This window comes from Saccopteryx bilineata, chromosome 2 (genome assembly GCF_036850765.1).
Source record: "Saccopteryx bilineata isolate mSacBil1 chromosome 2, mSacBil1_pri_phased_curated, whole genome shotgun sequence".
NCBI lineage: Eukaryota > Metazoa > Chordata > Mammalia > Chiroptera > Emballonuridae > Saccopteryx > Saccopteryx bilineata.
The window spans coordinates 380022939-380050303 of NC_089491.1; the positions used below are offsets into that span (position 1 = coordinate 380022939).

Below are 27365 nucleotides of genomic sequence, written 5' to 3' on the forward strand. Positions count from 1 at the left end.
CTACTGTGGTTCTTACACGGGTGGTATTTTTCACTGAGGGTGATTTGGTGACTTCTACATCTACTTCCCCACGGACGCTCACCGGTGCCCATGTTTGTAAAGTAGTATGTCAATGTCCTTTGCTTTGGGAGGCTGTACAATCAGCCTCGTGATGGTGCTCTGCTCATTAAGGCCAGAAATCTGAATCTCAGGCTACACCTGCTTTACTGGGAAACTAAAAAAGATGACCCAGAAGGGCCTTTTGATTCTTGGAATTTGATAGGGTTTAAAATTCTACTTGAAAAATTAAAAATTCCAAACCAAGAGTCAGGTTAACTTGGGTTCTGGTCCTCATCCTGCCACTGAACCTCGATGGCTTTGGGCAGGTCCCTTGTCCTCTCCGGCACCTGACTTCTCCCTTTGTCCAGTAGGTGGGTCAGAAGAGCAGAGCTCCATGGGGCCTGGAACACTGACACTTCAGATGAAAGCTTCCAGCAGACCTGTGCTTTCCAATAGCAGGTCTGTGTCTTTGGTGGCACCGCTACAAATTTTACTGACCTGTTGACATTGGTCAGCGCACTAGTGAATAGACCATTCTCAATTCACACCTTCTTTTTCCACTTATTTTATTCCTGTGGCTTTGGAAATGAATTGACAAAGTAAGACTAGTTCATAGAAGTATTAGAAGCAGTATCTCACTGCCGTGTCACTGGTTACTAAATAAAGGAAGACCCATTCAACACTTGTAAAAAGCCGTAACAGTGATGGTCTCCATGGTAACCATTAGCTTCATGGATGAACCTTGATCAAGTCCCAGTTATTGCTTCTTTATAATACTATCTGTAATATTCCTTTAATACTGTCTGTGATATTCCTCCTTCCCTATTTTAGATGAACACTAGGGGGGAGATCAGGGTCAAGCGGAGGAAGATGGTGCCTGTCATAGTGTCATCCTGGTGGGACCAGGTCAGCAGTATGAATCAGGTTAGGGTGAAGTCAATGGGATAATGAGCTGAGCTCAGCAGGCAGCCTTCTCTCTTAGGCTGCCCTATGGTGTCCATCTGAAACTGGCAATGCCGGAAGCTGCTGACTTGACTGGGCTTTTCCCCAGAAATAACTATAAAAATGTCCAAAGGGAGAACTTCCTATCCTTAGATCAGAGTCATCATCTGCTTAGGTATTGTCATAAGCTGTCCTACCACCATCTGGGCTTCTGACCTGTTGGCTTTGCTTCTTGAAGGCCAGCTTGCTCACTCTGGGTGGGACTGGCTCCCGGAATCAAGAACTCTGGCTCCTAGCATTGGCAAAGACAAGTTCCCTGGTTTGATCTTGGGGGTAATTCCAGGGCTGAAATGAGGAATCTAAATGACTTTTTCTATCACAGCAGCTATCAATTGTTCCATTATTCTTCCCAGGTACCCTGAAGAATTCACTTACCCTGTATTTGAAAATAATTTAACAAAATGCCTAGAACTTCTGTTACCATCGACATTAACTTTATTAGGTTTGCCATTATGACAACAGAATTTAACTAATGATACACTGGGCATAATTTAGGCACTCTGAAAGCTACAGTCTTTCAAAACTCTCTCCCTTCACTCATTCAATCTCTTTGTTCAACAATATGCCCAAATATGCATAGAAAAGTATTAAAAAGCAGAACCCACTCTGTGACTACAGGGAGTTCTAGTCTGAGGAGACAGAAGCCTTTACTAGATTGTGGACTCCTTAAAGGCAGGAGCCAAGGCCTATAGGTCTGTGAATTTCCCCACTGGGCTAGGGCCCAGAGTAGGTGAACAGTCATTATTAAGGAGGATGTGGGTAAAACTTGGTCTATATTAAGCAAAGTTGTGAATCGGAAGACCTGAGCTAAGCCCAACCTCAAGCATTTATTGTCTGGATGGTGTTGGGCCTCTGTTTTCCCAGTTAAGGAGGAAATAATTCTAAGGGAAGGGCAACCTCCCTCAGCTAGGGTATACTGATTCCCTGGGAGAACAGATGTCACTGTGCTTTAGAGTTCATTCAGGGTAAAAGCCAAGCCCACGCAAAGTCCACGCAGAGAGGACACGTGCTGCAGCAGCCCCTGGCCCCAGTGCGGTCTCTCTGAGCCCTGCCACCCTGTTATCTTGCTGCCCCTGCTTTTCCTAGAAGGCTGACAGCTCTCTTCACTCCAAGGCGCCACGGCACCGGCTGGTGCTGCTGCCAGGAAGGTCCTTCCCCTAGACATCCCCATGGCAACCTCACACATGCCATCCCTTCAATGAATTAACACTGATCACCCTATTCATATACTTCCTCTCCTCATCCTCTGATACTCCTTTCTCCGATCTATATATATTTCTTTTCCCATTGCATTGATCATATTCTAACTTACCATGTAAATTTACTCATTTATTATATCTATTACTTGTCTACCCTCGCGAGACTATAAGCACCTTCCAGGCAGGATTTTTTTTATTTTATTCACGTGCTAGGCACTCAACCAATATCTGTTAACTGAACGAATAAACGAACGAAAGTAAGTTGCAAAGCATGTAAACAGGGGCCGGGCTGTGTACTTCCTGCACAGCTGTGCTTCTCCGACAGGAGGCGGGCTGTGGAGTTCAGTGCGAGGCGGAAGCCCAGTGGCCACGTGAAGAGCGGATGAAATAAACAGGGCGCTCTGGCCACAGGTGCCCCTTGATGTGGCTGGTGCGATCGTCAGTGTCCCTCCAACACCCTTTTGAAAAGAAGAACTTAAGGTTTTTAAAATGAGTACCTCCAATTTCCTCCAAATAAGAAAGATTCTTCGTGTCAGCCTCACTAGAAGAACTTAATACAGAGGCACGATTCTTTCCGAAGATTATCTTTTGCCTGGTTCATGTATTTGTTTCTTTTCACAAACACCCTACTTTCTACTGGATATTAATCTAACCCCTTAGACATGATTAGCAAGCTAAGGGTCTTCCTTATTAAAAACAGTTAATTTTCTCTTCTTAAAAAAGAAATCGAGACATTTGAATCCCTGAATACCCTCATTTATCTGCAACCCCAACGAGGCATCCAGGAATTCGTGGTGTAGGACATGAATAATTTTTATAAAAACGCAGTTGCTGACTGCGTCGTACATCCATGCCGCTTTATAAAACAAAGCAAATGATTCCCATCAATTACAATAACCTCACTAGACAAGACGGCAATTAATCTACAGCTCTTCAGATAACGACGGTTGCACGGTGCCCAGGAAAATGCCTGGCATTAATTGACTTATCATGATCAACAGTGAGAGATGGGGCAGATGGCGATGCGATTATTCATTGTCAACAAAATAAACACACGCTTTGTTGCTTGAAGTGTCTACTTGGGTCCTCTCAGTGGATAGGCAAAAACAAAAGGTGGCTATGAAGACAGCACAAAATAGAAATAAAATGTTAACTTACAGGATGGGATCTATTTACCTCGACGGGGATTAACCTTCAGCGGAATCCAGTAGGAGGGCATTTTCTATAAGGAAACCATGGATTGTGTGGAATTTCAGCATGAGAAGGTTGCCTTAAAGCTAAAGTGATGTGAGTCACTTATGAAGTCCTCAAATTCCATTCCATGCTTAATATTTCCAGTGATGGGAATTCGCTATTTTCAGAGGCAAACTCATTCCGTTGATTGACAGCTTTCATAGTTAGAACAGAACATATATTTAGCTGAGCTCCACTTTTCTGAAACTTCTACCCATGGATTCTAACTAGATCTTTTCCCTAATACAACAAAAAAGATGCCAAACTTCTAGTGCTCACTAGAGCCCTTTAAACTTGGCAAAGGCCACATACCTATCCAACTGCTTTCCCATATGCCATTGTTCCGGTGCTTCCGACATTCTGATTTCTTGCACCTAAACCTACACCAGCCTATAGACCAGCCATACCAACACCGCTGAATTGGAAAGAAATGTGATACAGCTGATGTGGTCTACCCAGGACAAGGTCTAACTGTGCTTAGGCTGGGGCTAATGCTCCAGTTTGCCTTGGAGCAATGGATGGGTGTGTGTGTGTGTGTGTGTGTGGCCACCCTTCTTCGGAAGCTGTTTTCCAAATCCCATCCATCTAGGAAGCACACAGCTTTGCCATTTCAGAGGGCAATTCATTTATAATTAATTTCGGTGCTGTATGCCTTTGTTAAGTCCTCACTGCTTAAAATAAACTGGGATAAATCAGGTAGAAACTGAGCTGAAATTGGCACAGTGGTCACTAACAAAAATCTCTCGGCAATTTTTACAAATGCACATACCTGGGCCCACCCTGGAGACTTGGATTCAGTTGTTTTGGGAGAAAGACTCAAATGTAAATATTTTGACAATGATTCCCCAGTTAATTCCGATTTGCAAATGCTTTCTTCACTGAGAACACTAATGATGTACTATTGAGGCAGTCCTTCACTAATCTCATGATCAGACTCTCTTGGGAACTTTAAAATCTCGTTCCTTGGAGTGTCTGATACCTGGTTTCTGCAGTAGGTCTAGGAAAACTAACACATTGACAGATCAAATTGCTATATGCTTCCCTTAAGGATTTTGGAAGCTCTCATTTACTTTAAAATTGTTCATCTATACACTACAGAGCCCCCTTATTACATACTGAAGAAACAAGCAACTCTAAGGAATTCTACAATATAAAGATTTTAGCCAAATAACCATCTATATGTTTTCATTCACTAGTTGAATAAATTCTTTCATAAGTTAATTTTTACTCCAAGGCTATCTTGTGATAGGCACTGGAATAGAAGAGTACAGTGGGGGAGAAAAACCATGAAAAAGCAGCACACAAATACATGAGCAAGCAAGTCAACAAATAAGACCATCACAACTCTTAACATGACGTGGGTTTTTCAAAGGATGAGTTTATCTAATTTTGAGTATTCTCTAATTTGAACGGGCAGTCTCTAGTCACTCTCCATTCATAAGTTGTTGCCCTATTCTAGTTTAGGATCTGTAACTCCTGAGGTTTTCCTGTTCCAGTGCCTTTGGCAAACATCTCGAATCAACTGTAGAATTTCTGCTACAGATTCAGGAAGGAGATCCATATTCCCGCTCAACCCGGTCCTCTGCGCAGCCATTACTAATTGATCACAGATGCCATCCATCTGCGGCTTCCCCAGTACACAGTGCCCTGACTCGCTTTGGTGTCCTTGTTGCCCCTCATTTCCTACTTTATCTTTGTTGTCTATCAGCTATCCAGTACCCGTGCTCCTTACATCTGGACTCCTAGTTCATTTTCAAAATTAACCTGGAGAGCTGTCTAACTCAGCCTTAGAAAGACCAAGTAGCCATTTCAAGATCACACAGTTAAGTATGTTTCAAAACAGGAGGTACAGACTTAGGGTCTTTTTGACTTTAAACCTGATGCTTTTAAAATTGTTCTACATTGCTTCTCTTCTCAGCCTGTTCAAAGGTGAAGCTTCTCCTGACCCTTTCAAGTCAAAATTGTCAATTCTTCTTTTGAGTGGCCCAGGGCCTCTGTATGTCTTCATTTCAGGATGATTACATATACTTGAATGATTGGACGTAGGACTAGTCAAGCTCCTCCACCATAGGGGCTCTGTGTTTTATTTTGTTGTTGTTGCTTGTTTGTTTTAATATCTGTATTCCTGGTAACTAGCAGAATGCCTAGGAAGGTTCTCAGTTGATACATTTTGAGCAATTATCAAAATCTGGCTACTGGACTCATTAAGGTTTTGCATCTTTTTCTCAGCCTTACGATATTAGAAACAATGCCAGGTTTAAACATGATCTTGATTCAAAAACTTAAAAAGACCAAGTTGATATTGAGATACACACTTCTGTTATTTCAGAGCTGTCTTGACGTTAGTTACTGAAGATTCTTAAACAGAACCCTAGTTACAGGAGATTTAGTACCCTTGGTCCCTAGTTGGTAACCACCCTCAAGTATGAGAGGGAAAAGAGGTCAAATAAAAACACACCCTGCTTCTCAAGGGTCATGAACCAGATGTCATCTGTTTAAACTGTAGCTCTTATCCTATAATGGACACTGTGGGTTGGCTCACTGCTTTGGCTTAAGCTCTGTCTGGGTTGATGGTGGCATAGAGTGACACTCACCATTTATGGTGACTATTTAGTTTTCTGACATTTATTTCACAGTAAATTAGAGTTTAGTGCAAATAAGACCCATTCTACCTGAAGGGAGAATTGTGGAATCTATGCTATCTTATGTGACATATGAGAGGTTGATTGCCCAGATAGAAGTAAGTGAAGATGTACCTGAAAGGGGAGGGGTTGGGGTTGAATTGATGCACTGGAGATAATGCAGGTCATGAGCCACAAGAGAGGTGCACCAATGTTTCACAAGGATATATCCACTTGCACTTGGGGCCATCCTTCCCTGGTAAACACTGGAAGCTCGTTATAGACTTCCATGTCAACTTGCAAAAGAAAGATGGAGAAAGAAGGTACAGACCTTCTTGCTTCATAGATTGCAGAGAAATCTTTCCATCTGTTATCCCACCATGGTTAGAAAGAGACACTGCATCTCATTAAATAGCACTGGACCTTAGGACTTCAACAATTGGACCTACCTCCCCAGAGAAGGCTTGTCCGTTGAGGAGGTGCTCTGACCCTTGGCTATCCTCACTCCCAAAGTGTAGCCGGATCTCCTCCAGCCGGTGGCTGTATGTCATGGGCCCTCCTGATATATTGACCAAGTGTTCCTTGTCCAGGCGCAGGGACACGTGTCTTCCAGTGTTGTACATGGTCCCACTGACCTGTAAGGCAATGGGCAACAGGTCAATCAACGCTCTCCACCTTGCATTTCTCACCAAACCAGGTATGGTGCCTAGACCCAGGCCTTTGGCTTCCTCTTGATGGGAGGACGTTAGATTGGATCCATGATGGAATAGGGAGCAGCAGCCTCCCCAGAGGGCATTCCTGCCTTACCTGGATTCTATGATACCTTCTGTACAGCACAAACCACATCATCATTTAGGAATTTGAGGAAGAAACTCAAAGGAGACCTCATCAACTGGGTCTAATATTTTTGACACAGCATCTTATAAAAAAAATTAACTTGTCTTCTTACCATAAATATTTGGGATGTAGAGATACTGCAATGGTTCAAATCTCAGGTGTGAGAAATTGGAGAAAGCAGTAAGTAGGGGTGAGATGCTACAAAGCTCAACTGAGACACAAGGAAACAAACGGATGAACAGGAGCAAACCCTAGTGGGAGCCTGAAGGCTTAGGTCTGCCGTCTCAAGTGTCCAGTCCAGTGTGTCTTGGTTAGGACCCTCTCTCACTTTTGCAACCAGATGCTGCAGAGACTGAGAGCTCTGACCCCTCCTCACAGCTGCTGGCCTCAGCGCTAAGCTAGAGAAATTCACACAAGCTTCCCAGACTGACTCCTCCCTCCTGAGTCCATCTTGCTTCAGCTCCTGCAAGAGGCTAACCTTACTGTTTGGTGTTCCTTTTCCTTCTTTCTTCTTAGAACTTGATGTGCAGCTTCATTTTCCTATTACCTCAGCACTTCTCAACACTTGATTCTAGAACACTGCTCCGTCCCTGTGATTTCTGCTGCCTTAGTTGTCTGGGTTGACTTAGGTCTAGGAGCCGATCTAAAGCTGAAGGAAGAGCTTGGGCTCTGGGTAGAATGCTCCTGGGTTACTGGATGCAGAGTTCCTTGCATTTTCTTCCTGCTTACTCTGACTCGTTTGGGCTCAACCTTCTGCTCTGTGGATTCCTTAAGGGCTTCCTATAACTTCTGATACCTTTTTTGCACTAGCCTTACCTGCCCCTCCACCTTTCTGACACTAGTCTTGTAAACAGTTGGTTTTGTTAGTTTAGTCTTGTAGAATGCTCACTGTGGCAGAGACAATCATGCTCGCCATACTCCATTGACTCATCATTCCGCCATCTTGACATAAAGTGGAGCCCATGTGATGGGTGTTGGTCATGGTCTATGAAGGGACATGACAAGTGTCACTTCCAGGCTGAGACAATGAAAACTTTACGCACAAGTCTCCAGTCTCCCTCTTCCCTTGCTACATCAACCAAGCAAGGTGATATAGAAATATGTAAATGTGGTGCAGCTATAAGACGGAGCCTGTGTCAGCCTGGGTCTCTGGCAGGTTATATGCAGATTGCAAACATGGCCAGAATTCTTCTCCTCCCTGTGATTTCACTCCTCACAATGTGACTTTGTACCTGCTCCCATTAAAATAGGGGTCTATTTTTTTCACCCCTTGAATCTGGGCTGGTGCTGTCACTTGCTTTGGCCAATAGCATGGAGTGGATGTCACATGCTAGTTCTGAGAATGGACTTCTAGAAGCCTGACATGCTTTCTCTCTCTTTCTTGGAACCTGAAGATCACCATGCAAACAAGCCTGAGATAGATAGCTTACTGCAGGATGACACCATAGTGAGTGGAGCTATCCTAGGAGAAGCCATTCCAGGCTGGCCATTCCCCACGCCACCCACCAGCTGACTGGCCCAGCCAGAATCTGCTCAGCTGGGCCCAGACCAGAAGAACTGCCCACAGATCGATAGGCTTGGGAGTGAAATAACGGGTTGTTAAAAGTCCCTAAATTTTGGGGTCACTTGTTACGTAGCAAAAGCTAACTGATACACACTAAACCAATCTTCTTCTCTCTCCTGTGAGTCTAGAACTATCAGTAGAAATGCTGCACAGTCTTTGCTGAGTGTCTGAACTGGAAAGTCACATTGGGGCCCCAACAATCTGCTAGGCAGCTGGAGTTAGACCCAGGAGAGAGAGAGAGAAAGAGGGAGAGAGAGAGAGAGAGAGAGAGAGAGAGAGAGAGAGAGAGAGAAGAAAAGCAGGTGTGTTGTGAGAGGAGGAATGCGGGGGCTGGGTGAAAGATGGTGAAGGAAGTAGCCAAAAAACAGACATGCATAACACACAGACACAGTCAACAGTGTGCTGATGGCTAGAGGGAAGGGGCATGAGGCCTAGTGGGGAAAATGGGGACAGAAAGACGTTGCTTGGGGCAGGGGTATATGATGCGGCGGGCAGATGGTGGTTTGTTGAGTTGTGCACTTGAAACCTGTATGGTTTGGTGCACTGGTGTCATCCCAGGAAATTCAATAAAGAAATAAGAAAGGCAGATGTGCCAACAGCGAACGAGGGAACCACGCAGAGGGAGAGAGGGAACTGGAGAGAACAGCTAGGTACTTGACCCTCAGGAGCCCCGTGTACCTCCTTACCCGGCTCCCTCATGGGCCCTGAGCTGTACTTTCTCAGACACTTTACCAATAAATTCATTTCTTTCTTAAGTTATCTATTCCTTGTTACCAAACGATCCCTGTTCTCCCATCTCCAATAGATATATATGTAGTCAGTGAGATCATGAGAACTTGTCTTTGCCACGTCCCAATTACAAATTCTTTTGCAGTAAAATGATTAGCGACATATCTGTTTGACATTGCATTCATCTTTAAATAAAATGTATTTTTCCTATTATTAAGATAATATACAAGCCTTATGGTTAAGAAGATATAGAATAGCTCACGAAAATAAAAATCACCCGCAATCACTCAACCAATAATTGCCACTCAAATTTTTGTATATGTCCTCTTCACACTCATAACTATATATATCCATATATCCATATTTTAATGAGATCATTTTATATATGTGTATAAATAAAGAAATCATTTTTCACATGTGAGATTTTATATATACATGCAAATAATATGTAACATATTAATGTAATATTAAAGATATAACAAACATATAATATATAATTTTTATTAATGAATACTTCCAGGTTATTAACTGTTCTGCAATATTACTTTGAAATGGTTGTATAATAGTCCACCATAAAAATAGATGACTTATTGTTGAAACCTTACATCCCCTCCACTTTCTCACTATCATACAAAAAGAAAACAATCAGCATCCTTAGAGATAATAGTTTTAGACAACAGGGATATTTCTTTAGGCAAAGTCGGGTTGTAATGTTGTGCTCATTACTACAGTGCTTCCTCTCCAGTGCCAAACCCATCCGCGCTGGAGAGTCGATCCCGCAGAGCAGGGCTGGATCTCTCCAACTCTTTTCAAACGGCAGGAATAACAAGCCATGAGACAACCTGTGACATCCATAGGCACCTCAGCTATGCAAGGCAGGACAAGAGGAGTTGCTCTGAATCCCTGTAGGACACCTGCTCTGCCCCACTGGGTGGGTTATCTTGGGCTTCTCTGTGCTTCTGGAGGTCCTTTCATCAGCATCTGTTTAATGTTCCTAAGAAAATTGTTACCCACTGAATCAAGACAGTGACAGTGCTCGTCTGCATTTTCGCAACACTTAGAAAACACACTGGCGCTCAGCCGAGGGAAGACTCAAGAACTCCTGAGTCAAAAGATTCCCAATCTGCCTCTTGGTGACCTTGGGCAGTTCAGTTAATTTCTTGAAGCCTCACTTTCCTTAACTGCAAGGTAGAGATAAGACAACTTCCCCCATGAAAATGAGGGATAAAAAAGCTATGAGGCATATAGAAAACAAATACCAGAACGAGCGAAGTAAATCTCTCCTTATTGGTAATTACTCTAAATGTGAATGACTCCACTTACAGGAGGTGCCTAGAGGAGTCACAATCACAGAGATAGACAGCAGGATGGCGGTGCCCAGGGCCAGGAGGAAGGGGGAGTTACTGCTTAGTGGGCTTCCATATCCAGTTTTGCAGGATGCAAAGAATCCTGGAGAGGGATGGTTGTGTGACAAAGTGCATGTACTATGTACACGTAGAAACCGTTCGGGTGGAAAATTTTATATGTATATTTTGTCACAACAAAAAATTGAGAAAAAAAATGTCCCCAATGAGGTTATGATGAGAAGTAAGTAAATAAAACACATCATTTTTATTCCCTTCCTTTCGACTCATTGCACGGGTGCCTAGCTGATGTGGAAGGACCCATGGTGCTCTTCCGTACCTCCCCGAGCATGCTGGGATATCGTGCTGCTTGTTAAATATCACAACGGAGAACTTTAATTGACTTCTGCCTTGTCATGAGTCACTTGTCTCCCATTTCAGACTTAAAGCTCCAGGCGTGAGATGCATTCAAGATCATTTTGAAGGCCACGGAGCAAACATGAAACCAGGGTAGTCAGAAAGAATAAATCCATTGAGCCTCCTAGTTCTCCACTCCACTCTTAGACCCCTCTGCTGACACAATTCTATATTAATTAATTAATTAATTAATTCTTTTGTCAGTAATTAATAAAATATTCAATGTATGTGACTATATGCTAATTACGTGGAGTAAAACCAGGCACGATCCCTGCCTTCACGGAGCTCACACTCTCCGTTTACTCGAGAGCAGAGTGGGGGAAGGAATGTTGGGGAATCCATCTGAAATTCTCCCATTTGCCTATGTGTCCTCACAATGAGATGCAACACCTCCTTCTCCCCACCCTTTCCCTAGACACCGAAATAACATTAATTTGTATTAATCACAAAAAGCTGTGTAGACAGGGTATGGTTTGTTGCACTTTAATTTAAAAATAAAGGCTTGACAACATTATGTATGATATCTAACGGTACATCTGCACTGTAGTAATTAACATTGCAGCAGTGTCATTTCATCTGCGATGCTAATTACTGTGTTTCCAATGAGCTACTTTGGTGCACAGCGCGCTGAAAAAGTTGTAGGATGCAGACCAGGAGACAGAGCCGAATGGGGAAGCTAGCTGGTGCGGCAGGGGCTCTCCAGGGTGCCTGTGGCTGCCTCCTCGTCCTCTTGTTCTATTTTAACCCACCGCAGATTGAGACGAGAACTGACGCCCATTTCACAGAGGAGGGAAGTAAGTGCGGCTGGTGAATGCGCAGTGACTCCCCCAGGATGGCACAGCTGGCGGTGACAGTGATGGTGATGGTGACGGGGCACACCCAAGGTCTTCTGAGTCTAAGTCTAACGACCCTGATGTGAGCAAATGCCAAGTATCTCGGCTCGTTTCAGATGGACACTGTGTCAGGGACGTTCACTTCTCCAGTTTGGAGATTCGGATCAGGGCCAGGGGCAAAGGCAGCGGCCCCCCCCCCCCCCACCCCAGGAACGCGGAGGAGTGGAATGACCGATCACTGGGCGGATGAAGTTCACCCCAGGAAGAGGCCCGGCAAAACCTGCAGGTCAGGGAGGTGCCTCCATGTCCGGACCGGTAGACAACTGCACTGGCTTGAGAGTGGGTGGGACTGTCTGCACGAGGCGGAAAGGTGGCAGATGGCCCACAGATATGCCTGATGAGCTTGCATGTCAGTCAATATTATCTTTTTTTCTCATTGTAGCATTATTTTTTAAAATGATTTATTAAATTTATTGATTTTAGAGAGAGACAAAGGGAGAGAGAGAGGGAGAGAGAGAGAGTGAAAGAGAGAGAGAAACGTCAATCCTCCGATTCATTTTATTTATTTATTTTTTATTTTTTTGTATTTTTCTGAAGCTGGAAACGGGGAGAGACAGACAGACTCCCGCATGCGCCCGACCGGGATCCAGCCGGCACGCCCACCAGGGGGCGATGCTCTGCCCACCAGGGGGCGATGCTCTGCCCCTCCGGGGCATCGCTCTGCCGCGACCAGAGCCACTCTAGCGCCTGGGGCAGAGGCCAAGGAGCCATCCCCAGCGCCCGGGCCATCTTTGCTCCAATGGAGCCTTGGCTGCGAGAGGGGAAGAGAGAGGCAGAGAGGAAGGAGGGGGAAGGATGGAGAAGCAAATGGGCGCTTCTCCTATGTGCCCTGGCCGGGAATCGAACCCGGGTCCCCCGCACGCCAGGCCGACGCTCTACAGCTAAGCCAACCAGCCAGGGCCTGATCCATTTTATTTATGCCTTCTTTAGTTGATTTTTGCACACGCCCTGATCGGGGATCGAACCCGCAGCCATGGCATCTCGGGACAATGCTCTAACCAACTTAGCTACCATGCCAAGGCTTGTAGTATTATTTTTCATAGAAGGTTTGAAAAAACTATAAATGTACAAATATAGGGAAATCATTACAGCAACATGGTAGAGTTGAAATGGGGGGCATTACATTAATATTTTCTAAGAAATTTCAGTAACCAGGTATAATTAGTGAAAAACAATAAGTTTTTCAATAGTTAAAAAGAAGGAAGTGCCAGGTTTGAAAAATATTTCCCACAGTGAAAACATATCCTATAAAAGTCTGAGTAATTCTTTTTAGAACCCCTAAAGGGACACTGAGTATAAACATCTTAGCGGCGGCAGGACCTCGTATTAAAGGTGTCATCCCCTCTTTCGTTCTAGTGACACTGCCGTATTAGAGGGAAAAAAATTTGCTTGGTGTATTTTTAAGGTAAGGATGATTTCCATTCTTCAAAAATCAGCAACAATCCTATTCATAATAATTGACATCGTGGTATGAATCCTTACTTTGTATTGGATGTGGTGCTAGGTTCTCAACCAGAAATTGATTAATTTTTTACAATTTCTCCCTCACCAAACCTAGCACCAAACACAGTATGATACTTAGACCCATGCCACTGGCTTCCCCTCGGGTGGGGAGATAGTGGGCTAACCCCACACCTGGAGTGGAGGCCTCCCACAGGGCCCGTCTGTCCTCCTGGATCTCTATGGTGCTTTCCCGCCGAGCAGCAATTAGCCCCTCAGTGGGGAAGCCAGAACTTGAGCCTACGTATCTCTCTGGCTCTAAAGGTCTGTGCTTTTAACCACTGGAAATTATTAGATTACACAGCTGATTTCCTAACAATGCAGTAGCACAGGTTTTCTTTAAATATGGTTGATAGTATCAGGACCCCCATAGTGGTTCAGAGTTGAGAGCGTTTGGGATAATTTATTGCATTAGTCAAGGTTCTTTAGAGAAACAGAATCAACAGGATGTGTACATACACAGAGAAAGAGATTTACTGTAAGCAAGTGGCTCGTGTGAGCATGGAGGCTGGCAAGTCCTAAGTCTGTGGGGTGGGCTGGCAGGCTGGAGGGCAGAGCCGAGTCCAAAGGTCACCTGCTGCAGAGCTCCTTCTTCCTCCAGGGACGACAGTCTTTCTCTTCTATTCAGGCTTTCGACTGCTTGGATGAGGCCCACCCACAATAGGAAGGGCAATCTGCTTTATGCAAAATCTACTGGCTTAAATGTTTAATCTCATTCAAAAACACCCTCATGGAAACATCCAGAATAATGCCCAAACAAATATTGGGGAACTATGGCCCAGCCAAGTTAACATATAAAACTAACCATCATGCTTATCTTCAAATCCCATCTCCTTTCTTCGCTACATCTTATTTAAACAGCTCTTACTAAACAGTTGTGCTGATACCGCACATAACAGGTTGATATAGGCGAATTATATAGAATACATAAATAATATTTCATAATTCAAAAAGTCAGCTAAATTAGTTCTTCAAACCTCAGTCATACAGAAAGAGAGTGAGTTTGAAATAACGTGCATCTGAATTATAGCACAATTATTAGGAAACAGTTTAACTTTTCCTGTCAAAAGCTATGTGCACAGCAGGGTAGATTTATTCTTGAGTCTGCATGGAATCACAGAGACAATTCTAGTGTAAGTCCCTCATGCTTTCTTTTTTTAATTTTTATTTATTTTTTTTACTTTTAAGATTTTACTCATTTGAGAGAGAGACAGAGAAGGGGGGAGGAGCAGGAAGCACCAACTCTCACATGTGTCTTGACCAGGCAAGCCCGAGGTTTTGAACCGGCGACCTCAGCATTTCCAGGTCGACGCTTTATCCACTGCGCCACCGCAGGTCAGGCCTCTCATGCTTTCTAACTTCCTGTTTCCAGATGGAAAAAAAAGAGGAGGTACATTTCCCCCCCAAATACCCAATTCACAAAATAAACATATTAAAGATTTTTTGGTTTAATAGAGATAGCCTTTGTAGGGTTGATATTTACTGCAGATAGCTAAGCACGAGTAAACCTCACCTTCAGAAATTCCAAAAGATTCAGTAAGTAGCTACTTGCCTGGTATGATACAAAGCTTGTGTGAGGTTTCCAGTATATTCTCTCTCAAAGCAGTCTGACCCAAATCTCCTCGAATAAACCCAGAAGAAATCCCCCACAGCTTAAATGGAAACGGAGCACTACACATAGAGCAGCAGAGAGGAGACAGAATCTCAGCTGTGTAAAAGGAAGAGATGGCCGTCTGACTCACACAAGAGATACCTGCATTCTCTTTTATGTTATTTAAAATTTGGTATTGAATTTATTGGGGTGACATTGATTAATACAGTTGTAGAGGTTTCAGGTGCACAATTCCACAATACATCATTTGTATACAGCACTGTGTGTCCAGCACCTGAAGTCAAGTCTCCCTCTATCCGCATCCATCCTCTGTCTACCTTCCTCCACTCCCCCCACCCTCCTTTACCTCCTGCAACCCCCATCCTGTTGTCCATGAGCTACCTGCACTCTCAGCACAGCGGGTTAGGGAAGGCAGAGTGGAGGGCACCCACGGACTCCGAGGACCCCGATGTGTGAGAAGGCATGCCCCTGTGTGGATCAGAAAACTAGGTACGGGGAGGCTAAGAACTCCACTCAAAGGGACAGTGGGAGCAGGTGACTGGATCAAAACTCAAAAGATGTCTTTTTGACCCAAAGCTCATGGTCTTTCCATTACCTCAGAGAGCAACTTCAAAGCCACCATAGAGAGGCTGCACTCCGTTCCTCAGTGACCTTGGAAACTTAGACATTTAATGATGGTCTTTATATTGATTTTTCTGTATGGAGTTTGTGCAGGCACTGTGGACGTGTAACACAGGGGTGCTGGCATTCTCACCTTTAGGATACAGTCTTATTTGGCAAATTGTTGTCTACTGTAATCTGAGGGGACACGTTGGGTTGATGGACGTAACCCTGATACTCACAACAGCAGCAGTGATTATGGTGTCTTCCCGGCCGTGTGCTGAGCAGCTTACTTTAACCCTTGAACTGGGGTATTATCCATATTCCAGAGGGGAGCAGGCGGAGGCTCAGGGAGGTTTAACGACTACCTAAAGCTCCAGGTAGGAGTCGGCAGAGCCAGGATGCCAGCCCAGTCCTGTTTGATCCCAAATTCTACAGCGCTTGAAAGAGAAGTCAGAAGTAAGCAGGAAGTGTTAGGGAAATCATAGAGTTTATAAGTAACTTCTGGGGTTGGGGTTAAACTTGGAAAGCCCACATAGGGTATCCACGCAGATGTACCCCATCGAGTTGAATTGGGCCAGACCTGGCCTCAATACTTTTGGGGGTTTCGAGACCCAGGACAGCAGGAGAAATCCCAGTCCCTATTTGCTGGGAGTTGAGAGATGGCTCATCCCTGCCTAGCCCGGTGTTGGCTTAGCAACTGGGCGGCCGAGCTCATAATATTGGCTCAGTGCCTAGAAGAGTCAGTGAAGAAGGTCCAATAACCATGTAATATAAATCAGGTGTCCCTTCTTTGCAACTGAGATTTCCTATTATGTGTCTCTGACTGCTCTGCTGAGGTGTGTAATATGTCTTCTTTGAATGTAATTAGCGAGCCTGAGAGATTTAAGAACCCCACTTAGTCTGGCTTCCTGTAGAGTAGCTCAAGATGTCAAAGGGTTGATATGTAAAGGCTGAATGCTGGAAGCCAGGGGGCTGCCTGCTTCCATGGGTATTCCAGGGGCGTCCCTGCAAGGGGAAGCAACTGGGGTCCAGTCACTGGTCTCACTGTGCTGTAGCATACACGTGGTTTGAAAATAATAGGGTAGTCTGGATTCTAGAGCAAAAATAATGTCAGATATAATCAAGCCAGATCTCTTACTCAATAAGCCAGGAAACTGAGATACAGAGAGGTTGAGAGACTTGTCCAGGATTGTACAAGTCAGTGGCAGACCCAAGGCTAGAAATCAACCTGATTCAGTTCCTTGCTCTGTGAAGCATATCTCCCCTCCTCCTTCTTCTTCTTCTTTTAATTGAGAGGAGGGAAGATAGAGATAGATTCCTGCATGCATCCCAAATGGGATCCACCTGGCAACTCCTGTCTGGGGCCAATGCCTGAATCAACCGAGCTATCTTCAGTGCCTGAGGCCAATACTTGGATCAACCAAGCCATCCTCAGCACCTGCGGCTGACACTGGAACCAACTGAGCCACTGGCTGCAAGAGGGGAAGACAGAGAGAAGGAGAAGAAGGGAGGGAAAGAGAAGCAGATGGTAGCTTCTCCTGTGTGCCCTGACTGGGAATTGAACCTGGGATGTCTGTACACTGGGCCGATGCTCTACCACTGAGAAAACTGGCCAGGGCCTCCCCTTCCTCTTATTCTTTTGTTTTTCCTTTTAATTATGATATATTGAGGGTACACAGCATACTGACTCTGGCGTAAGAAATGCTCGGGGTACTACAGGAGCATATAGTATTAAGGGTTAATACCATAACCTGTAGAAAAATGGGAAAAAAACCCAGCCTGACATCTGGACATCGCATTTACATGACGTCATTCACTTGGGTTCAGGGCTCTTTTCCGCACTTGCCCAGGTGTTTTATGCTATGAGAATTTCAGAGCAATGACTAGGAACGGGCGGGATTAGATGGTGAGGAGTGAGACGCAGGTAAAGGATGCGAACACCGGGAGGAGGCATTTTTGCGATGCAGCTTTCGAAGAAAGCGAAAGATCATATTCAGACAAGTGGAATGGAGCAGGAAGCACCAACTCCCATATGTGCCCTGACCTGGCAAGGCCGAGTTTCAAACTGGTGACCTCAGTGTTCCAGGTCTATGCTTTATCCACTGCGCCACCACAGGTCAGACCTATTTATGTAAATTTTTAAGGATGTGCCTTGTGTGTCTTCTTAGGCACTTTATGAACGTTTTAAACCCCTAAGCAAAATCTGCAGGGTAGGTGTGATCTTCACATTTTCCAGACAAGGTGACTGATGGCACACAGCAGATTCGGTGACGCGCCCAATGGCCGTGCATGTGAGGTTTCATACGGCCGTCCAGTCTTCACCCTGCGCTTTTCTCAGCGGCCCTCCAGTCTAATGCCCATCTCCTGTGCCCTGGGAGGGACACTTAGGGTCGTAACTGATAACTATCATTCCTAACCCAGACCCAACCAGGGCCCCACCCGGTGCACTAACTGACTTCCCTCCGTGGCTATCCACTACTGCAGCCCTTGACAAGTGACATGTGACCATGAAAAAAGACACTGATTTCTGGAAGCAGCGTGCATCCTTTCTAGGAGCAAAGGACCGAGGCAATTGCATTTTCTGACTAGAGGTCACATCCAGATGCACTGCCACGGCTACCCCGTGGGCATCACCAGCGTCTACAGCTCTGGGTGTCTGCCACGGTGGTGCGTCAGCAACGCGATCCTGGCCGCTGCCCGGGAAGCAGCGAGTTTTACTGCCATGATTTGGATGAAGAAACCGAGGCTCAGCGAGGGTAACAAGGTCACACACGAAAGAGCCCGCACGGACTGCACACCGAGCTGCTACACTCGCTCAGAGGAGGCGGACGACTGCGGTTCGGGGGCGCCAGCGGGGTTGCCCGGAGGAGCTGGGTTGGAACTGGGCCTTGGGGACAGTGGGATGGAGACATGCAGAGCTGCCCAGGTCAGGGAGCAGCATCAGCGAAGACCCGGGGATGGGAGTGTGCAAGGCATGCAGAGAAAGTGGCGTGAGCCACTAGGCAGTCTTCCTGGAGCGGTTCTGGCAGGAGCAGCCGAGCGGGGGTGGCACAGGTGACCGAGGCGGCAGGTCCCACACATGCGTGGCATGAGACAGACTCCCTGCCGGTGCTTTACTAGCTCATCTGACTTCCCTTTCAGCAGCAGCTGAGATACGGGCGCAGTACTGTCTGTGTTACAGACAGAGAGCACGCGGCTCCGAGAGGCTAAGGAACCTGCCTCGGTCACACCGACAGCAAGCAGAGGAGGGAGGCTTTGAGCGCACACCTGTCCCACTCTTTCCACGACAACGTGAGATCATGTTAGAAAGGGGCTCTAGTTCTCCCCACCCCCCTGCCAATAACTTCCTGCCGCCACACTCTGTCCTGCTACGTGGACTCTCCCCATTTGCCACCATTCAGTATCAGGGCGGGCCTCCACGCTGGAGCCTCCTCTTCCTGCTTAACACTGCCACTGCCACTGCCACCATCGCCGCCCGTGTCAACCCTTCTCCTTCCCATCTTTGACTAATGGGGACAGAATCTAAAAATCAGCAACCAAGAAAAGCCCAACACCATGATGAAGTAGCTGACAGCGCCAACTAGAACTCACCTTAGGGATGAGAAGATGAATACCACAATAACCCGAATCTCAGAAATACGTGGCTTGGCTTTATGCAACTGATATTCCATTTCATGGACCCAAAGCAACAGCTACATCAGCCAGTTTATGTCCTTAATATAGTATAATGCCTGCTGAGGGAAGGCAGTGGAGCCCGTGGGCCCGTGAGCTGTAGGGTGGGGATTGTAAGCTGCAGCTCCTAAAACTCAGCTTTCTGGGTGTCCAGCGTGAGGCAGCAAATGACATTCTCCCCTTCCATCCATGACAAAAGTATCGATGGACCCAGAGCTATTTGTACAATTGACTCAGCTGATAATAGGCGAGTGTATGTGTCAGATAAATTGGAGCAAATGAAATGTAATGTTGTGCTCCTGTTTCTGATAAGCAGAAGACAATCTCAAACCCAGAGGGGGGAAAAGGCATTGAATCTTTTTACATATTCCAGTCCTGTCCCATTTCCATTAGTCTAGTTCATTGAAAACCTGGGCAGATTTTTATTCAATGAAGTGATCTCATGGTGCCTTTCAGTTATGTAACCCCCCCCCCACCTCTTTTATGGCCAAAGAACTTAAATATAGCAAAACCTGGTTTGACTACTTTCTTCTAGTTGTTTCTTCTCTCTCTCTTTTTATGCACGCAGATGCGCGCGCGCGCACACACACACACACACACACACAGAAACTCTCTTTGTCTTCGACATAGATTCATTCAACCAATATAAAAAATATGCCACCACCTAAGAGCTTCTATGATCTGTCTCCCTCTTTCTGTCCCCATAGCCACTTCATCATCTTATTCCACCTTTTTATTTTATGCTGTCCTCTCCTCTTCATTTCTCAGCTACTGCCTAATTTAACTCTTTATTTTACTCTATTCCCTCAAATCCCAGATGCCAGAGACTGTCAGATACACCATGATTTTGCCCCACCACGGAGAGAGAAAACACTACAAGTAAAGTGATGACAGACATATCATTGTTTGTCGGAGGCATTCCAAAGAGATGTTAAAATGTTTTAAAAATGTGCTTTATATTTAGGTGAAAGGAGGGGAGATAGTGAGGCAGACTCCTGCATGTGTCCCAACCAGGATCCACCTGGCAACCGTGTCTGGGACAGAAGTTTGGACCAGCCAAGCTATCCTCAGTGACCAGGGCCAATGCTCAGACCAACTGAGCCACTGGCTGTGGGAGGGGAAGAGAGAGAAGAGGGGAGAGGGAGAGGGAGAGAAGCAGGTGGTCACTTCTCCTGTGTGCCCTGACTGGGAATCAAACCCAGGATGTCCATAAGCTGGGCTGATGCTCCATCCACTGAGCCACCGGCCCGGGCCAAAGTGTGCATATTAAAACCTGATGATACATAGCATCTCAACTAAACCTTGAAATCACCTCTTAACTGTTCACGCCTATAATCTTGTAGTGGCACAGCGGGCCCTTTGCAATCAAGCCCTGACCTACAGCTCCTTTTCTGCTGCTTGAAAAACCCCTTCTCATCCTCGCAGACCACCTCAAAGTCCTTTGAGACCCCACAGGTGTGGTGATGATGCTTCCCTGTGCTCCCAGGGCATTCTGAACTTCCTCACATGGAATAACACAGACGTATTACTTTACAATCCTCTGCCCATGTATTTTCCCCTCCCAGGACTATGAGGAACTTGAGGATAGGCTGTGTGTGTGTCCCTTTCACCTCAGTATCCCCGTCCCTGGCCTATAGCAGGTCCTCAATGAGATACCACTGAATGCACCTGAAGACTGCATGATGCTCATAGCTTCTGAGCACAACCACTAGAGGGCAGTGTGGAACCATGCCGTTGCCCAGACCTGCTGTTCCCCAGGAATCTAGGTTGCCCGGCTGAAGGAAGCCGGCCTCCTGTGGGCAAACTGGCTGAGAGCCTAGGAGGCTATATAGCTCCAAGGGCGCTGTGCCATTCTGCAGAATCTGTTTTGAGGATGCTTCTTGTCGCTCAGTATCCCTTGCCATCCCCCACCTCCCCAAGGTACTTTTTGGGTGGCAGCCTCAGCACATTTCTTCAATAAGAGCCAGACACTCTTCCCAGCTTTCCATCCTGGGCAGAAGGGCGAGGCCATCAGAGGGCCAGAAATGTCTCCCGAACATCCTCATTTCTGATAAAGACAGGCTTGCCGTGAAGGGCCTGCAGTATAATTGTTCCACTTTGAAGAACAACAGGTAGCGGCATCAATATTTGATTTTTAAAAGGTTGTGCGAACAGTTTTAAATATTAAAGATAAAGGCAAAAGCCTCAGATCGTCTTTTCATCTCGGCAGTTGAAGCATTTTAAGCGAAAAACGGTGCTAATGAGCAGAATAAGGCTGTTTACCCATCAAACGGCAGCGGGTTGCAATCAAGCCCAATCATTTCGAGGTGGGGGCGGGGCCGGGGCGGGGAGCAGTAATGGCACCAGGGAAGTTTTCTGTTCATTATCTCTGTAATGAGAGCAAACGAAGGCAACACCGCCGGGGTAACTTTCTCCCATCTCCTCGTGGGCTGTTTAGTTCCCTATATGAGTGGTCTGGGACAGGCTCAGAGAAAAACCTCATAAATTAACTATCCAACTTCCTGGCTAATGAGCCCAATATGTCAATTTTCGGCGATCAAAATGATGCAATTCAATAAAGCACAGTTCATTTTGTAAGGAAGTATACTTTTAATAGGGAGAACTGCAGGGTCACGGTCCTCCGGAGATCATCACGGGCCAGAGGAATTAGCGGTGTGGAGCTGTATTTACTGTCCGGCGCTACCCTGCGGGGTTTGTGTGGCAGAGAGTGTCTTTCAGGGACAATAAATTCCTTCATTATATTTCCATTACTGCATTAATGCAGCGATCTCCGATTTACTTGTAACCAAGAAGGCTGGCTATTCCTGAAACTTGGCATTTAATGCTAATGAGCGCGTGCAAGTCAGGCAGCTGCCAGTGCGCATGCGCGTGGTGTGTCTGAGGCTCAGGCAATCCAGCAGGACAGTCAGGAGCCCAGGAGGCCACTGGGGTAGGGTCCGGAGGGCTAAGATGGCTCAGGCCAGCCAGGCACAGGGATATGTGGCAAAATCAGGAGCAGAGAGTCTGAGACCCCAGGAGTCATAGCTGAAGAGAGAAGCTGAGCTGCCTCCTGGGGAAGCAGGACCAAGTGGAAATGCAGACTGCAAAGGCACGGGGTCCTTTAGTAAAGCAGACGGGACTCGGTCGAAAAACAACAGTACTGAGCAGCAAAAGGGTCTCAGAAGCAAGAAAGGGAGATGAGAACGCATGCTGATTCAGGGTTGCCCATGTGGTGTAGGGGACACCAGGCACTTCATGGAGATGGGGCCAAAGGCAGCCTGCTCACCATGGTGATGGGTGTCTCTTTCAGAGGCTCCACCTTGAGACAGCTCCCTTCAGATCAAGGGCTGCATAGTCAGGCTTGTTGGAATGAGGTGATTCTGTAATCTGCAGCCAAGACGGAAAGGTACCTTTTATTTTTAAGGGTAGAAGTAGATGAAATGAATTTTACGAGTCTTCCTGCCGGAGCAGGTGATCCTCCAACATGTTACTCAGTCATGCGGGGAAGCTCGGCTTTGTAATGAAGAACCAAACCAGAAAGACGAGTTCGTCTAGCGTTCTCCAGCTGGACTCCAGTGCAGCAGTGTGACTCAGCAGGAGAGAGGGATAGCTCCTGGAAGTCAGGTTCAAGTTCTGACTCCTGCTCTTAGCTGGGTGGTACTGGGCAGCTTGCCTAACTTCTCTGAGCTTACCTGGCATTGAATTTGCCTGGCAATCTATCTACTTTAAGGGAGATGGGGAGAAAAATAAATATGTCAGTTGGCTTTTTTTTTTTTTATTTCTCTAATACCAGAGATAAGAGAAATAAGTTACAAACCGAATCAGGATTCTCTCCCTTAAAGCAATTCTTATCTATAATGGGACTTAACTACAAAAGGAAGGTTCTGTTCATTCTAGAAGCTTGGAAATAAATTTGTGAAATGAGGATTCTCCCATGAGTCAGAGGGCTGAGACAGTAATACATTAATTAGCGAGTGCTTACTTAAGGTGAGGAAATGGATGATGCCAGGGTCAACCTTATGCAAACTCTCGCCAGAGGTCCCCGATGGGCAATGATTGGCAACGCTTGTCTGCTGGACCTGTCCTTGAAATGAGCTCCTGGTTGTCCAGAAGTTGCAGGAGGTGAATTGACAAGAATTTTCCACTATTAAAAAAAAAAAAAAATCTCTTCTTTGGTTTTGACATTGAACTTGTCTTGACCTTTGACTAAATTTGACTGATGTGCACTGAACATTTACTGCCCACAAATTCATCTCCTATTTTCTGTCATTTGATCATCACTGTACTTGCATGCAGAGGGTTTAATTGGGCAAGTTTTCGTAGATGAGAAGACCAAGGTTCAAGTAGGTTGAGAACTTAGTCACAGTGGTGACGAATACCAGACAAGAGTCCATACTTTGCCTTTGGATGGATAGATTACTTGTCTCACATTCTTTTTTATTTTATTTTTTTTCCAGCATGATGGAGGTGTAATTGACAGCTAAAATTGTAAGATAATTAAAATGTACAAGAAGATGATTTAATCTATGCTCATACTGTGAAAGGATCCCACCTCAGAGTTACTTATTTATTTTTGGAGAACGTTTGCTTCTCATTCTTAATTTTATTTATTTAAAAATAATTGTATTGAATGATTGACTTTAGAGAGAAAGGAAGAGAGAGAGAGAGAGAAACATTGATTTGTTGTTCCATTTATTTATTCATTCCTTGGTTGATTCTCGTATGTGCCCTGACCGGGGATTGAACCCTGCAACCTTTGCGAATGGCGACGACGCTCCAGCTACTTGGCCAGGGCTCCCATTGTTTTTCATACTTCGTGTCTCATCTGCAGTGACTGATGGATCTGATCCTCTGAAACTTTTAAGACAAACTTTATACTTTGGAATTATTTCAAGTTTACAGAAAAGTTGCAAAGACAGCTCCGGGGAGTTCCTGTATAGCCCTCAGCCAGCTTTCTCTGAGGTTAACATCCTATATGACCACTCACGTTGGTCACGACTCAGAAATGAACATCGGCGCATTGCTAGCGATGGAACTACTGACCTGATTTGGATTTCACTAGTTTTTCCACTTGTGTCCTTCTTCCGGTCCAGGGTCCCGCTCAGGCGAACACACCACATTTAGAAATCTCAGTTCATTTGGGAGAAGGTTGCCATAGGGATAACATTTACAGGCTAACATTCTGTGGGCTGTACACACACATCAGGACAGACTCGGGTTGTTTTCTGTTTGTTTGTTTTTGATTGCGCGTTCGGCAGAAGCTGTGCTTACAGCTCATTGCAGATGGCACTTCCATGACGGCTGGGAACCCTGGCTGGCTCGCCCCACGGGCCGCGTAGGTCTGGGACTGAGGGTTCAGCTTTCCTGAGCGACTCTCCATCACTGTCTTCTTCCAAGGACGGGGAAGTTTCAAATCAACTCTGGGCTTTAGCATTCAGGGCGCGGACCTCTCCTGAAGTTTCCACCTTTGCCAGTACAGAAGACTTTCCATCATCTTTGAGGCGTCAGATCTTCTTGATAAAGTGACTTTCATAAAATACTGCTCTATTGATCTTAGCACTCGGCTTGCAAGAAAGGCAAGCCGGCCGGTATTGCCGGGCGGGGCTTTTCTGCAAAGGAGGGTGGCACGTGCTTGCATGCATGGGGACGTTGATGAGGTCAGTGTCCCTGACTCTAAATTTCAGTTCCTGGCACCAAACTGATCACAGTGACCTTCTCTCCGTGGCTGCTGCCTTGACTTGAGAGCAAAACTTCGTGAACGCTTATGAAAGTGCATGCAGGGGAGCCCGCGGCGCCACGCTGTGGTTAGCGCTCGGCACGGGGAAGCGTAATCTCTGCTAATGGTCCCTTTCCTCCTGCAACCAAAGATCAAACTCATCTCAGAACCCAATTTTCAGAGTTTCTCATGTTTACAGAAAGGAAAGGACCACTGATGAAAACGGATGAGATGGCCAGACCGCAAAGGGGAAAGTCAAAGCGTGGCGTCCGTCCGCCACCCCCCCCCCCCCCCACGGGCTGCTTTGGAACTAGTCTGCATCCGTGTGCGGGTTCCTTTTAAACATTTTTTAAAAAATGCAAATAAAATCTTTCTCCTTTTCTAATGACAACATGCCTTGAGTGCCACCTGTTCCTGCCATTGGGTAAGGCAACTCAAGGAAAAAAAACAACAACCGTCTTTGGAAGACTAATATTTAGCCTGTTCGTAGGCTTTTTTCAATGGGTGGATGGCAGCCCTTGAGATAATCGCGCAGGAGCTATGGTGAGCTAGTGCGACCACCGGGCAGCTGGAGGCGGGCAGTGCCACCATCAGGCCAGCTGGGCCATTCAGCCAACATTTCCTAAGCAACTACCATGCGCCAGGCAGTGTGCTAGGCCCAGAGATATAAACGAGAGAGAGAGAGAGAGAGAGAGAGAGAGAGAGAGAGAGGCTGCAGGGGACTGAACAGTAACCTGTAATGATATACAAAATGCCGAGTGCCATGTCGGAGGTTTGCAAAGGGTGCTATCCGACGGAATAGAAGGGGGCCTGTGACCCAGACTGGAAGGTATTTTTCCCCGCCGAGAAGGAAGGAACGGGCCCGGAGCCGCAAAGTGTGGAATGGCAAAAGGCTTTATTGAGTACAGAGTGCATCCCGCCTGGCGAGGTTCCTTGGCCCCAAGGAAAGAAAGATGGAGGAGATGGAGGCCAGGGAAGTCGCAAGGATTAAACCGCCTGGGAGATATTTAAAGGGGTCCCTCTAGGGAAGTCAAGCTAATATGATGTGGTGAAATCTCACTGGCTGGCAGACGGTCGCTTTTTTCCAAACTGTTCCTGTGAAGGCTCTTTTGGCGCGCTTGGTTGTGGGCGGTCCTAGCCAAAGTTCACGGGTCTGGGTTCCCCACGTGACCATCCCCCATTATCCACCGACCTACACAGACCTTGTGTGTGTGTCTCGGAGGGGGTGTGGGGGGAAGGTTTCCCCGAAGGAGACTGAGGCTGCTCCATGTCTAGCAGAACTGGTACACGGACCACAGCGACACGGAAGGAGGGGCGGGTGCAGACTCAGACGAGTCCTGTGAGATCGACAGGACCCATCAAGGGTACACATTTTGTTTCCCTCTGTTTTGTCTGGACCAGAGAGCCAGAGCGCTCACTATAGCTGGGAACTGAAACGTGATTTCCTGGGCGCGCAGCGATGCCTCCTAAGACAGCCGATCAACGAGAACTGATTGCTCAGCCAGGCCAGGGGAACGGGGGTACTAGAGATGACAACAGAGTCCCCCCTCAGGCAGCAGTGAAATCACAGTGCGTAGAAAACGGGGGTCCACTCGTGCCTAAGGAGCAGCTCTATCCTATGTTAGTCTGATGCCATGAAATAGCTACTTTGGAGGGTGTTTTTTTTTAGGTCAATTACTAAGGATCTGATGCAGAAGGGGCTAGATAGGAGATCTGGAGGGCTTTCCTCCCAAATCTAAAGGTCTCTATCTCCACTGTTCTCTTAAAGCAGTGGTCCTCAACCTTTTTTGGGCCACGGACCGGTTTAATGTCAGAAAATATTTTCAGGGATCGGCCTTAAGGGTGGGACGGATAAATGTATCACATGACGGAGACAAGCGTCAAGAGTGAGTCTTAGATGGATGTAACAGAGGGAATCTGGTCATTTTTAAAAAATGAAACATCGTTCAGACTTAAATATAAATAAAACGGAAATAATGTAAGTTATTTATTCTTTCTCTGTGGACCGGTACCAAATGGTCCACGGACTGGTACCGGTCCCCGGCCCGGGGGTTGGGGACCACTGTCTTGAAGGATCAAGAGTAAACACTTTTTTTTTTTTTTCTGTATTTTTCTGAAGCTGGAAACGGGGAGATACAGTCAGACAGACGCCCGCATGCGCCCGACTGGGATCCACCCGGCACGCCCACCAGGGGGCTACGCTCTGCCCACCAGGGGGCGATGCTCTGCCCCTCTGGGGCGTCGCTCTGTTGCGACCAGAGCCACTCTAGCACCTGGGGCAGAGGCCGAGGAGCTATCCCCAGCGCCCCAGCCATCTTTGCTCCAGTGGAGCCTCGGCTGCGGGAGGGGAAGAGAGAGACAGAGAGGAAGGAGAGGGGGAGGGGTGGAGAAGCAGATGGGCGATTC

The 27365-nt window shown here is 46.3% G+C and overlaps 1 protein-coding gene across 2 annotated transcripts in view; it reads right to left on the reverse strand.

Annotated features, from left to right (window-relative positions):
- CA10 (carbonic anhydrase 10) overlaps nt 1–27365 on the reverse strand; it is a 488258-nt gene that overhangs the window by 97365 nt on the left and 363528 nt on the right. For both annotated transcript variants that reach the window (XM_066263991.1, XM_066263990.1), the window contains exon 5: nt 6544–6729. In XM_066263991.1, coding sequence (XP_066120088.1) covers nt 6544–6729 — 186 coding nt within the window. The remainder of the gene's footprint in view (nt 1–6543; nt 6730–27365) is intronic.